General features: G+C 38.1%; 1 protein-coding gene across 5 annotated transcripts in view; it reads left to right on the forward strand.

The window, feature by feature from the left end:
• The window catches only part of INO80D (INO80 complex subunit D), a 45,775-nt gene that overhangs the window by 7,301 nt on the left and 24,204 nt on the right, over positions 1–14,270 (forward strand). For 4 of the 5 annotated variants that reach the window (XM_018071810.3, XM_018071813.3, XM_018071814.3 and 1 more), the window contains 4 exons: positions 1,975–2,070; positions 2,178–2,424; positions 7,840–8,588; positions 11,687–11,795. In XM_018071810.3, the coding sequence (XP_017927299.1) occupies positions 2,207–2,424; positions 7,840–8,588; positions 11,687–11,795 (1,076 nt within the window). In that variant the 5' untranslated portion in view covers positions 1,975–2,070; positions 2,178–2,206. The remainder of the gene's footprint in view (positions 1–1,974; positions 2,071–2,177; positions 2,425–7,839; positions 8,589–11,686; positions 11,796–14,270) is intronic. The other variant, XM_018071812.3, reaches the window with a different exon arrangement.

The following is a 14,270-nucleotide window of genomic DNA, read 5'->3' on the forward strand; positions in this document are numbered from 1 at the left end:
GAAGTCTGTCTCAATCATATGGGATCCAAACCTGGATCACAACTCCTGTATGGGTTATGTCCCCATAGCATTTATGTTTTTCATTCATGTCATTGCTGAATAATACTGAAGTGTATGTCAGTACCTGCCTGAGCACAGGTGTCTGAAAGGATTATTTGGTCCTTAACATGCTAAAGAAGAGAGAGTTCCCTCTTCCCATTCTGTATTTTTGAAGGGCACAGTCAACAATGAGCTTTCTTGTTCTTGACTGATGTGTTGTGGAAAGACATACTCCAATGATCGGTTTCAAATATGTATAGTATGTGCTTCCATGCATTGAGAAAAGCTGGGAAAGGTGATTGGAACTGGACTAGGTGTCTGTGCTTGTGTTGTGGCTACCTGGTGTAAACAAAGCAGAAGGCCCCTGCCTCTGGGGTGCATGCTTGCATGTGTGCTTGAAAAGGGAAAATGTGTATCAAGAGGAAATACAAAGTTATCCTCATTATTGTCTGAAATGATAAATCAGGTCACTTGTAGTAGTTAAATTTTGTAGCCCATGTCGCCATTCTTTATGCTGTATATGCTGCACGTGTGTGTATACAGCTCTTTCAAGAATTTTTTAGCATGTTTCTAAATCTTAAAGCGTCCTTCTGCTTCTACAGCTAGATATATGCTAATGAAAGGCCAGTTTTATGCAGTTTACTCTTAGATGTGTGATAGGGTGTTTTGTTTTGCCCTAGTGACTTAAAGTTGCTTTTCTAGATCCCCCAGAGCCATTGTGCTTGTCATTTTCTCAAGGCACAAAATTTTATACAGCAGAAGGTGAAGACTTGTACCTTTACAAGAGGAAAGTGCATCTTTCCTACAAAATCTGCGTAGGCTTCCTCCTTCCAATCGTGTTCTTGCCATTTTGGGCCTTGGGAACGAGTGAGTTCACTGACATGGTATTCTGTACATTTGTCACATGCCTCTAATTTATTATGTATTTCCTGAATATCCCCTCTATGAACATTCCTTTCCTTGGTGTATAACACATATGAAACTGAACTGAGTACTGAATACACCATGTTTAAAAGAGTTTGTTCCAGTGCTTCAGGATGGCCTTTCTGAATAAAAGCTGCCTTAAGCTTAGTGTAGCAGAGTAGCTCCAGAATATATATAATGTTAATTTTATTTGGAGCTACTTTGAGATGGTTTGGGTATTTTGTTTGTTTGGGTTTTTTTTAAAAAATATGATTGCTGAAGACCTCCATAGTGTTAGGAACTGAAAAAGTACCTTATGATTGCATGGATTTGCACTGTAGGAGTGTATTTTAGGGGGGAAACCCCCCAGCCTCTTGTGGATGTTTCTGCCCTCCTGGCATTGATGGGAGTACAGCCTCTGATATTAATACCTGCTTTCCCTAAAATAAGCGCAGTGAGGTAGGACAAGCACTAAAGAACCGTGATGACCTCAGGAAGGATTGCATATTGATGATTGCAGAAACTGTAAGCGGATGCAAGAACTAGAGACTGATCATCAAATATGATAAAGGAAGCTTTTTTTAAAAAGAAAACTTTGTTGCACTGACTGATTAAATAATTTTGCAGAGCAAAGACAGTCAGTGGTGGTTTTGTAAGTATAGATACTTGAAGTAAAACCTCTGCAATCAAATGGGTTGATCATCTTTCAACTTGATTTCTGAAAGCAAGTGATCTAATCTGACATTTAACCTTTTTCAACTTGTAGCTTCTAATCATTTTCTGGTAGATGAGTGAAGTTTTGTTTAGGAGGTTTAAGTGTGGTGACAGTAGAGTTTTCTTTTCCCCAGTAATTTCCCCCAGTTTTCCAAAGATCTGTAACTACTAATTGAAAACTGTTGGGCTAGTGGATTTGGCTTATTGGATGCTAGCTGAACCACAGGTTTGGTGACTACATCTGCCTGCTTACTTACTGAGCACTAGTAATACGCGTTTTACTCTGTCTGACATTGACCTTTTTGATATTTTCCTTAGACAATCTGCTTCATCTTGGTTCATCATCATTCCAGGATAGTGGTGTCCTTGGGGCTCTCTCTTGACATTGATATGGTACAGAAGATTTAAAATCAGGTATTGTTTTGGGTCCTTCTTTCCTGCCAAAATGGAACATGCAGTCTAGAACTGAATGCATTTCTTCTTTCCTTATGTGATTTGTCTTAACGTTTTGGTTCTTTCAGCTGATGTTCACAAGGAATAGAGTCACGTGATGTATGAAGGCAAACACATACACTTCTCTGAGGTTGACAATAAGCCCTTGTGCTCATATAGCCCCAAACTGTGCAAGCAGAGGCGACTTAACGGCTACGCCTTCTGTATCAGACACGTTCTGGAGGACAAGACTGCCCCCTTCAAGCAATGTGAATATGTGGCCAAGTATAACAGCCAACGCTGCACCAACCCTATCCCCAAATCTGAGGACCGTAGGTGAGTTGTGGTTATCTCTCTGCAAAGTGGGAAGTGGCTGGGATGTTGGCACGAGTTTTCTTTTAAGTTGCTGCTGGCTTCAGGATGAGGGTGGAACTGGCTTGACCAAATTGTATTCCAGGATGTTCCTTTGAGGATTTTGTTTTAAGACCAGTAAACTTTATTTTATTTTCTGTGGGAGTCAAGTAACTTGGAAGGGGGCAGTCACTTAGTCCCAAGGAAGTTTAAGAGAGAGTTCATTGCTTTTCTCAAATTCACCATAAACTGTGGATCAAACCACAATATCAGCTGTTCTGACTAATTTGCTTTGTCAGTCACAGTACCTGCTCTTAAAAAGGCCTGCTTGTTTAACCAGGAGTGCCAAAAGCACGCTTCCATCTGCTTTTGCAGGACAAACAGTTGAAAATGCATATCTTCTGGGCACAGGGAACAGTGACACATAGAGACAAATCCAGAATTACAATTCAGTGTTTGTGATTTGGTACCAATCTGTAGTGTTGTATTACTGGAATAAAATAAATATTACTTGATAACAGATGAACCAGCTGGGAAAGTGCTGTCCACTCCCTTTCTTCTTTGCTTCCCTCCTTTCTCTCACCCTCCTTGCCCAAATGAAGATGCCCAAGGTGTCCAGGTATTAAATGCCTTGCAAGAGATAGTACTTGAAGTTGTTGAGAGCTGGAATTCAAACTAGATTTCCTGAATTGCAGCCCATACTGTAGCCACAAGGGCATTCTTCCTTGCTCTTTAAGGCTTCCTGAACACTAGTCTCATTGGTGCTGCTGGGGCTGAAATAGCAGAATTTGTCTGATCTTGTCTGACAGCTATATATGACTTTATTTCTTTGGAGTTGTCATTGCAGGGTTTGCCAGTAATACAGTATTTAATTAACGTCTATGTTAACTATGTGAGGCTTGTTCAACTAGAAATGCTTTTTAAACCTAAAATATAAACAAAATATGCCAAAAAAAGTCAAACCACTATTCACTGACCTTTCACATTATTAGCTGCCATTCACTAACCTTTTGCATTATTAGCAGTGTTCCCACTGTGCCCTACATATAACTTCCTTCTCAGCTCACAGCTCCCTCTCTTGTCTGAAACAACAGTTGGACTGTGCTCTAAATTAACTTGCACTTCACCTGCCATTTCAGTTGAGGAGACTGATGAAGTGAGAAAAAAAACATGAATGTTTGTCAAAAGCTGTAGGGCAAATGCTCAAATGGCACAAGATGAATAACTTTAAGCTGTAATTTGACAGTCGGTGAGTGTTTCTTTGCTACTGTACAATTGAGGCTCTTTGGAAATGAGCTCGCAGGAATGATCATGGAAATGGTTAGCACAAATGGTATGCTGTAATTTCAGATGCAAGAGCTGACTGAGCCAGAGTTGCTGTTTACCAGGGGTCATACTTGAAAACAATAGAAGTAATAGTACTTAATGACACTTCTTTATGTCTCATATGTTCCCATGGAATTTGCGATTTTTCTTTACACCTTGAATTGAGTTCGCACTTTGTTCTTTTTGATTTTTCTCAAGTTAAAGTGAAGTGTGGTCATGACATCTGGTGTATGTTATATTAGAATAATTCAATTGCATGTCGAGTGTCACATTACAGTACTTGAAGAGGACAGCAGGTGTCTGAAGGAGAAAATAAACTTTTAATTTCAAATGAGAGGATGTGATAGTTTGAAAGAATATTTTAAAAGACTGCTTCTCAGGGCAGAGTTTAGTTTTAACAATAAAATTTAATGAATGCTAGTGATAAGACTGTGGCTCCTCTGAACTTCTTTTTTTGGCAGGCAAACCTGTATCTGTTTCTTAGGAGACTTTCTTCACATTCCATTCAATATAAAGATGTTTGCTGTGTCTGAGTTCTTCACTCATAGCTTTTAATTTTTTGTATACAAAATTACTGTCAGATGGTCATTTTGTCACAGTTTTACACATGCAACTGTACATGATCAGAAGCAGGCTGTATGATAGCTCTGACAGCTATCTTCTTTTTATACTTTTAAAGATTATTAAAAAAAAAGTCAAGAAGATGCATGCATTATATGCCAAAAGCTTCATAGTCTGTCCACAGATAATTAAAAAGAATTATCACTTGACCCTGACAAATGGGATGCTACCAGCCACAAAGATGTTTAATATTGTGCCACATTGTTAGATTTCTTATTAACCGTTAACGTTAATAGATCTACAAATTAGATCTATTAATATGTGACTTCAATGCCTTATTTGAAGTCTAGTTTCTCTATTCACTATCTTGTTTTTTTAAAGAACATATATATGAGAAGATACAGACATAGATTTTGTATTTGTATTTTCTCTGAATGCATCTCCTAATTCTTTCTTAGCCAAATACAGACATACATAATGAAGTTCAACTTAATTTTTAAATATAGGGTTATTACAATTTAGTTGGGTTAAACACCATTTTAAATCTCCTCTTTCAAGACAATCTTTAAATATTTTGTTAATCTGCAAGCTGTTCTCCAGTTTATTGGATCTTAAGTAAGTGATGGAAATCAATACCGGTCTGGGATGTACTGAGAAGCAGAATGCAACTGTAGGTAGAAAAACTCACTGTCTGAATTCTTGTCCTCCTAGTGGATGAGGGAAACTGTCCAGCTGAAGCCTTCAGAGCCCATCACATTTTGTGTGCTTCACGTTTTGATAATTTTAATGGATATCAACCCACTGCTCTTACCATATGTGTGGACTTCACTTGATCTTACTTGCACACAAAAAATGCTTTTGGCACTGAGTAGGGAAGGGGACAAAAATTTGTATTAGATACTCAGTTTGATACTGTCAGCTGAGAATAACTCACAGACAGGTTACAGAAGTGACAAACTCAGCCACTAAGACAGGCATATCAGAATTGGCTCTTATAGGCCCTGCTTGACTCTAATGGGTTTCATGCTCAGAGCTATGTGAAAAGCATTGTGCTACTTGCAGGTGCTGTGCTAGTCTTCCCAGTAATCTGACTTCCATGGAGCATGAACTGTTAATGCAGACTCTGCAGTACTGGATAAAGTCAGAGCCAGTTGGGTCCAGGGCCAACTAAAAAGCCATCCTGGAAACTGAAGGATGGGGAACTGGGTGTGCTTGCCCCCCTGGCTCTGTGTGGGACCAGCTAGAGCCTGACAAGGTCAAGGTTGAGTTGGTGCTAATCTACTATGCCTAGCCTAGCCAAAACTGCTTGTGTGTTGTCTTCTTTACCCAGAGGAGATTGAAGTGCTCTTCCTGGCTTCTTCCTGCTCCTGTTAGTCCAAGATGTTACCGCGTCAATTATGCTGGAAGACAGAGAGTTGATAGAGCCTTAAAGCACAGAGCCAAGTCGTTGTATACTGCAGTCTGCAAGTGCATGTGATCTGTATGTTGTAGCCTGACATCTATGGGTTTGTGTCCAGTTGGCTCTCAGTGGTGCAGTATGGTCAGTTTAAGAGCCAGAGCTTTATTCTCTGCCATATAAAAATTATTGTATTAGAGTTAAATGAACAAACCAAAGCCTGAATAGCCTAAAACTCAGAGAATGTTAGCAAGCTTATTACCTTTTCATAGCTTTATTCACCTTTTCTATTTTTTTCTTGTTTGTACAATGAAAACAGACTATCCAGTTTCACATCAACAGAAGCACAAGATGACAATATTTAAGTTGTGAACAATATAAGAGCATTGAGCAAAACACTTTTTATTGGCATAAGAGGGAAAAGAATTCCCTGGTGTTTGTTTTGTCTATTGTTTTTTTCTCCTGTCATACTAAAAGTGCTGTTGTAACTGATACCAGTCTTGTTCAAACAAAATATTTTAAAAGTGCATAATTTTAAACATGGAAACAGTGCTTGTTGACTTTAAGGGAAGCTTTATTGAGCCCTCATTATATAATTTTATTTTTAGAAATGTGTCTCTCAGTATGAATTTACAGTATTCTAGTGTGTTCTAATAAGGACTCCACAAATTGCTGGCTTTCAGTTTGCCTCATCTAGCTTTATTTATTACTTACAACATAATATAATCAAGAAATTATTTAGACAGTAATAAGTAGCAGTAGTTTTCAGACTTTTCTGATTTGTGAATCCTTATGAGTGTGGAACCCTCAAGAGGCTGCATATATGGAGATCATTAAAGAGCATATATGAATTTGATTTCTCTTTTTTACCTTTTAAGGACTCTTTAGAAGCTTCTCACACATTGCTTCTTTAGAGATGGACCAACAGTTTGAAAGTCAGTAAGCTGAAGTGTTAAACCTTTTGTGATGTTTGGTTTGGGCTTTTTTTTTTTCTCCATAAAGACCGGGAATAAATTAATTTTAACCTATTTGTTCCACAAAATTTACTTTTCTCAGGTTTGTATTGATCAGATTTTAAAGAATACCTTCATGGCTATTTCCTTATTCATAAATACTTGAATGTAGACATCACTTTTTCCTTATATCTTTGTTTTCATCTATAAGCTGCAGGTTATAGATGGGATTCTGCAAGGGCAGAATTCTGATGGCTGGTAGCATTCTACAGAGGCAGGAGTGCCTGCCTGTGGGAAACAGGAAAAGAATCAGATCATGATTCCTACATTTCTATCACCTGCTTGTTTTAATCAGATAAAGGTTAATTTTTTACTTCTTATTATGTTACCTGTGGACATAAATTGTGATTTTTTTTTTTTTAAAACTTCCATGACAAATTCTCAGAAACTTTTTTTAATAACGTGGCTTCAAAAGTCTTTCATATTAGAACTTAAAATCTATGTTTGTGGATTGTATGTATACACATTCTTGGCATTGTGTAAATATTTTCTAGCAGGAGAGAATTGGTTTTTATAACTAGATTTTTATTTGCAAATAATGACCCTTTGCAGCAGATATCTAGTGAGATTGTCCTTATAAGAAACTGCTCTCCCTACTACAGTGGAATTCATAATAATAATGTGTGCATTAATGAAAATGTTAACTATTTCCACTGAACAAACAGGCAAATGAAAGGAAGTAGTCTTCAATGTAATATTTCTTGGGAGCTTTTGAAATGATCGGTTAATGGCTTAAGTTCTTAATGTTTTATGTATCAGACAGTCCATTTGTTTTGCTCACTTTGTTTTGTGAGTATTCACCCTATTAGAGAGTTAAGATTTTGAATGATCGTGTGTGAATCTCCTATGACTAATGAATGAAGACTTTTTTATCTTAAGATTAGAGATTGTCCCTTGTATAACCTTTTGTTTTCTGTTACATGTTGGGAGCACCACAGTTACCTGTTTTATTATAAGCAGTTGTGTACACTTCTTATAAAACCTCTTGTGTTTTGATTTATATTTGCTTGAGATGTGTGTTTGGGTTTCCTTTAAGTGATGTCTTTTCTTCATATTTTACTTATAGGAGTTTAGTTAATAATCGACTGCTTTTATTTTTCAAAGGTACTGCAACAGCCACCTGCAGGTACTTGGCTTTATACCGAAAAAGGAGAGGAAGAAAAAGAATGATCCCATAGAGGAGGTGAAGGTCAGGCATCAGATGGATGCTATGGCCTTCAGTCTGACAGTGCCCACCCTGGCCTTGAAGATGCCCAATGGACTGGATGGGATGTCCCTCTCCCCTCCAGGGGCAAGGCTTCCTCTCCACTACCTGGAGGCAGAATTAGAAGACCCCTTTGCTTTCAATGAGGAGGATGATGACCTAAAGAAAGGGGCAACAGTGAGGAAAAAGTTGCAGAGCAAGTTGGCTCAAAACCGGCAGCGCCAGAGAGAGACAGAGATTTTAAAAGTTCGCCAAGAGCACTTTAGCCCCATTCCTGCACCTTTGCAGCAGCAGCCTCTGCAGCAGCAGCACTCCCATCTGCCACCTTCATCAGCTTCGTTAAAGCCGACAGGGCTACCGCAGGGCATCGTCTGCAAGTCACCTCAACCTCTGAACACCAGCCTACCAATGCAGGGAGTGGCACCCACCACACACACTATAGCACAAGCCCGGCAGTTGTCTAACAAGAGACCTCTGCCTCTCCTGCCACCCGCCAGGGCTCCTGTCACGGACCCGCCAAGGACTGATCGGGTCCTCATGAAAGCCACAGCCTTCTCTCCGCACTCGTCCTGCATGAGCCGGCTACAGAGACTGGTGAAACTGTGCACTCGAAAACAGCAGCTGGACACTGATCTGTTTCCTCATTTAGGTGAGCAGATAATAGAGGCACCACAGCCTTATTTTTTAACCTAAAACCAAAAAAGGGGAAGGTCTTCTAGCCCTGTCCTGCATTCGTGTGCGGTCCTCACAAAATAACCTTGAGCTAGGTAATCTTGGTGTTTTCTTTAGCTCTGTTCTCTATGAAGGGAATGCCTGCATCCACCATATATGGTTTATGGCATTTTGGTTGGTTTTTATTCTTAATGTTCTGTTAGCCATTTGAGAAATGAAACTGAAGTGTGGAAAGCATTGCTTGGATGATAGAGACATCATATAGAAGGTTGGAAACTCAAGTAGTAAAGGTGACACTAGCTGTACCTACATGAGTGGACAAAGTTAGATTAAATATTAGATGTGTGACGTGCACATTACAAAATGAATGCAAGTAGAAGTTTGGAGATTTGGCCTGTCGTTCTCTGCAATCCAAATTTCCAACTGACTTGATTGGAAAATTATAGCAAAAGAGAGTTTTTCTTGACTGGGCCTATTAGTTTATAGAAAGTGGATGAACAAAAAAAAGACCACTGCAGGAGAGTATCACTGTTGCAGAAGGTAATTGGAGGGTGGAGTCTTGTCCACAAAGAAGTGCAGGAATTTTCTTACCCTTACTTATTATTTAGAAACCATAATTCAATAGCTGCTCGTGAAAGTGTAAGCAAATACAACCAACTTGCTGGTATGGTAGTAGTGCTCTATGAGGCTTTGAAAAGGCAACTGACCTTTTGGTTTATTTGTCTGATGGTGAATACAGACCTAGGCACACCGATCTGCCCTTTTGTCTTCCTCACCCACCAAAGTTACTTTTTGGCTCAGTTTTGGATTGTACTTTTCTAACAAGTAAAATACTAAAAGGGAAATGGAAATGTGAGTCAGTGTGTGATATTAGAGCAGGAACACTATTTATGATTTTTTTTATAAAAAGACTTCAAATAAATCTAGACATTCTTCATATAGTGTCTTATTTAATTGGAAACATCTGTAATTTTTGCTGTTTCAATTAACCTTTCCTTAATTTGCTGTTAAGATCTGCCCTTTGGCACTCATGGGATAGCTTGACTATTTGTTCAGAAGATAATTAGCATACCTATAGCATGTCTCCAAAGGATGTTGTTCTTCAGAAAACAGCTTTGATGGTCCTATATATAATGCAGGTCTTTAGAGGAATGGCAACTCCAGAGGCTTTTCTGAGTGTTACAGACCCCAATAGCTTCGAAAGTGACCTGTGTTTGAAAGACTGTAGAAAGATCTTTTCTGTATTTAATGTTTTACATTCTCAAGTGGTGAAGAGAATACATTTTACTAAAAAAGAGGCATAGTAAAAAAACCAGTTAGACCTATACATGTACAGTTATGCAGATGCATAACTGTATGTGTATGCATTTAGAACAGTTTATATTTGGCAAAGTAAAAGAATTCACATATAAGTTACATGAGAGTGGAAAATATATTTGGTTTTTATTCATTATATGTCTTAATATTAAAGACTAGTTATGCCAGTTCAGGGAACTTCAGGATTTCTTTTTTATGATAGAGTAGCAGTAGAGATGACTGCACAGAATCTTTAAAAGATTAAGCCAGTTTTATGTGTACCTACATCAGAGCTGTGTAATTGGATATTAATGTAACTGCAGTCTTCAGTGTCAGTATAGTGAATCTGGATTAGATTTTATTCCTTCATTTCTGCAGTGCCCATTAGAAGCAAAACAACACAACTTCTGATTTTGTTTTTAAACTTTGGGTAAACAATTTGTTACATGGTTGTCAGTTGTGGACATCTTTATCAAATGATGATTAAGTTGTTTTTTCATTCCTTTATGAAAGGGGCATGAGGAAAAAGAACCACTTACCTTGAAAGTATAATTCTGACATCTCATTAAATTTCTTAATATATCTTAATTTTGTTCAAATGCATGTCTTAAAAAATAGAAGGACACTGAAGTTCCTGAAAAATTTGGTTTCTGATGTTTGTGGTTCATGTTAAAGTGTTGCTTCTATATGATGAAGATGCTCCTAACGATTGCATTCCAAGCATAGGTGTGCGTGTCTCTAACTGTGAAAGTAGGTGACCAAGTACTGATGCATTTCCCAAATTCAAAGCATCTGACTTCAGAATCATCTCAGATATAGTTGTTTAGTTTATTTTTAACAAAAATAAAATGCTCCCTAACTCTTATCCCAACTGCTGCTCCATTTTCAAGGAGCAGAGAAGAAAGCAAAAAAGAAAAAATGCTGGCTTGCAAATGCAGCAGTGGAATTTTATCCCACCTGCTGCAAGAAAGTGGCAAGAATTTCACTGGGTGTGGGAGAGAGGGTAGGAAAAACTGTGAAAGATGAAGTTCTAGACAGAATGTTTCACCTGAGAACTTACTGGCCTCTTTCTGGTTGTCATGCTCAACAGTTGTGTGTGGATTGACTAACTGAGGCTGCTGGTGCACACAATACTGCATCATCATTAAATGAAAACGTGCTGCTTGGTAAAAGTGCAGGAGTGTTTGTGTCTCTCCCTTTAGCTCTCTCTTCATGCATTTGGCCAGCAGTGACAGGAACTGGGCAGAGGAACACACCGTGTAGCTGTGTATCTATCTCTGTCCGTGATGCTGTGTCTTGTGATTTTCATATTCTTCTCTGTGTTAGGGCACAGTGAAGGGGTCAGAATATAAACAGAAATGAAATTGGCCTATTTAGATCATACAGTATTAAAATTTACCAGGTAGTCAGTTCTTTGTGACAGGGACTTCTCCCTTACCTTGTCTCTAAAGTTCCCATGTGCTTGGTTATGAAAACTGTAATATTTTTCTGTGGGTAAGAAAGCTGGTGATTTTTCTTCCACTCTTTATGGATAAAGAAGCCAGTAAGGATTTAAAAAAAAACAACCCTTGCTTATGACAAAAATCAGTGCATGCTATTTTCACATTGCAATGGAGCCGCTACTGTAACTTTTCCTGTGTGAGAATATTATATAATTTAATCAAACATAATTATGCTTGTAACTATACTACACATTCACCTCTTTGCCATAGGTTGCCCAGAGGCTTCTATAAGGTGGATACTCTTTTCATCCAGCTTTCATGTTTTCAATTCCCTTAGGGCTGGATTGGTCTGAAGACAGTGGAGAAGAGTTGGAGGATTCAGAGCAAACCTCCCCTTACCAGGTTGCATGGTCTATCCGAGAAAGCCTCGGCTATGAGAGACCTGAGTGAGTATCATTCTTTAGTATTCGTGCTGGCCTTGATGGAATAAATCATGTAAATGTGAGTGTCACTTCAAGTGGAGTCAGTGGAACCTAAGCACTTGTTCAAGTGCTTTGCTGAAACAAAGGATTGTTTGAACTCATTTGTCTGTAAGAGCTATGAAACAGCTTGTTGCCTTCTGTCCCAGTTTTCAGCTAACTTAGAGACCTTTGTGCAGTCTGCTATCAGAAGGATGCATCAGGAAAGGATTTAAGCTTGTTTGTCTAAGTTTAATTGAGTTTAGTGGGATTTATTAATTAACTCGTGTGCCTTGCTGAGTGGAGGTCCTGAATTATAACTAAATGGAGTTGGTATGGTTTCTTGTCTTTAGTACTGTTTGTGAATAACTTTGTTATTAAACTTGCTACATTTCACTCATTAATCCTTATAGTATTTGTGCAGGCTGTTGTTTTAATGTGTTTTTTTAAAGGCCATGGTATTTCTTTTCTTAATTAAGTGTTGAATAACCCTCTGTCAATACTTGTGAGCATTGAAAGGAAGTGATGTGATCAAAGGGATAAGCAGAGCAGGTATTAGCTGCTGGTGCAGAAAGGCTTATGATGTTCTCTATGTACTGCTAAGCCATGAATCTGAACTTACAGCAGGATATGATAATATATGTCTATTAATGTAAATTTTAAAGTGCAAAGTTAAAACAAAGCATCCTGAGCATAGCATAGTAACAAAGAATGTTTTTAACAAAGAAATTGGAGTCTCAATAGAATTTGATTATAATTTCTATAACGTGATTCTCATTTACTATGCAACTAGCCTTTTGGTATTACAACTTTCCCCCATTCGTTTAATTTTTAAATATAACACTTAGAATAATCGTGTTAATGAAACTTTATTTCGTTATTACATGGAAATTCTGAAACTTACTAAAACTTCTTACCTTCTCTAAAGATCGTCCTCAAAGTGAACAATAAAGCTATATCTGTCATCAGGACACACCCCAGGATGCTAAATACTAAGAGTCTTCAGTGAATCAAAGCTAATAAACAGTGTGTGGGCTTTTCTTTTATAAAATAAAGGGTTTTTTTTTTTGTTATGAATGACCATCGTTTTTTAGGGCATCAGCAGTCAGAGAATGAGCTTTCACAAACAGTTTTAACTTAAAAGACAGCTTTTAAATAAACTCTTTTGGGAAAACATGAACAGACTTCAGAATTTTAAATCATACATATTTTTTCACAGCAGATATATCTATTAAATAACTTCCCTTACACTATTCTCTCTCTGACATTTGATTTTATTCTTCCATATATCCCTATTTTTTTGTCAACTTATAAAGGTCATCTCTGTGTGTTTTGTCTTCTATTTGTCTTAACTTCCTTAGGATTCTTCCTACTCTTTTCACATACTGAGAGAAAAATAGTACCTTGTCTTGACATTTTCTGTTCCGTTCTAGCATTTTGTGCACCTCAGTTAAATGCTGTCTTAACTAATCATGATGGATAAAATTTTGTATGCTACTGACTGCTTTTGTACTTCCATCAGCCTGCCCAGTGTTAACCATTCAACAACCTTACTAATTTTGATTATGGATAAACATTCACTTGATGTAAGCCTTCTAAAACTTTAATTCCTACTCTGCAAGCTTCTGTAGAGGTTTTTATTACCTGAAATGTTTTACTTTGACACTTCTGCAATGTGATCTGTCTGCTGCTGAAGGTGATGAATTAGTTCAAGCTATGTCTGGGGAGATTTGATTTGTCAAAATAACTCTGTCTTGCTAATCTGGCAGCGCAGACTCGTGGCTCCTAACTTAGTCAACCAGTGACTTGTTACAGCTCTGAATTTTGGAGACTTATTTTACCAGAAAACCAATGGAGATTGTTTCTTAAAACTTTTACTGTCTGAAATCACATCTTTTATGTTACGGGATTTAATTGCTGGTTTTTACAGTAAAATGAAGGCTATTTTTTCTCTGTTCATTTGTGTCTGAGCTTGTGGTCCCACCAGCTAACTTCATTCTGTCCTTTTCCATTCAACTTCCTGGAAGACAGTGGAAGGGATGCTTCTCAGAATAGACTATTGAAAGAAAATGAACAGTTAAATTCTGCTTTCCTGGACAGCTGGTTCTCAGCATTTTTGCTTATGTGATTGTGGGGGGAATGCTCTAACTTTCAGTTGAACTTCTTGTGTGACACTCCAGCTGCTCTTAAACTCTCAGAAATTCACCAGATTCGTTTAAAGTTAATGTATTAACAGTGCCTGGTGTTAGCTGGGATAGTGCTTGATTTGTCGTACTAGCTGATACAGTGCTGTGTTTTGGGTTTAGGATGAGAATAATGTTGATAACACCCTGATGGATTGATTGTTGCTAAGTAGTGCTTACCCTAAGTCAAGGACACTTTGGTTTGCCATGATCTGCCAGAGAGGAGGTGCACCAGAGGGAGTGCAGAGGTGCAGTGAGGGAGCACAGCTGGTACAGCTGA

The sequence above is a fragment of the Manacus vitellinus genome, unplaced genomic scaffold, assembly GCF_001715985.3.
Source record: "Manacus vitellinus isolate BGI_N305 unplaced genomic scaffold, ASM171598v3 scaffold_20_pilon, whole genome shotgun sequence".
NCBI lineage: Eukaryota > Metazoa > Chordata > Aves > Passeriformes > Pipridae > Manacus > Manacus vitellinus.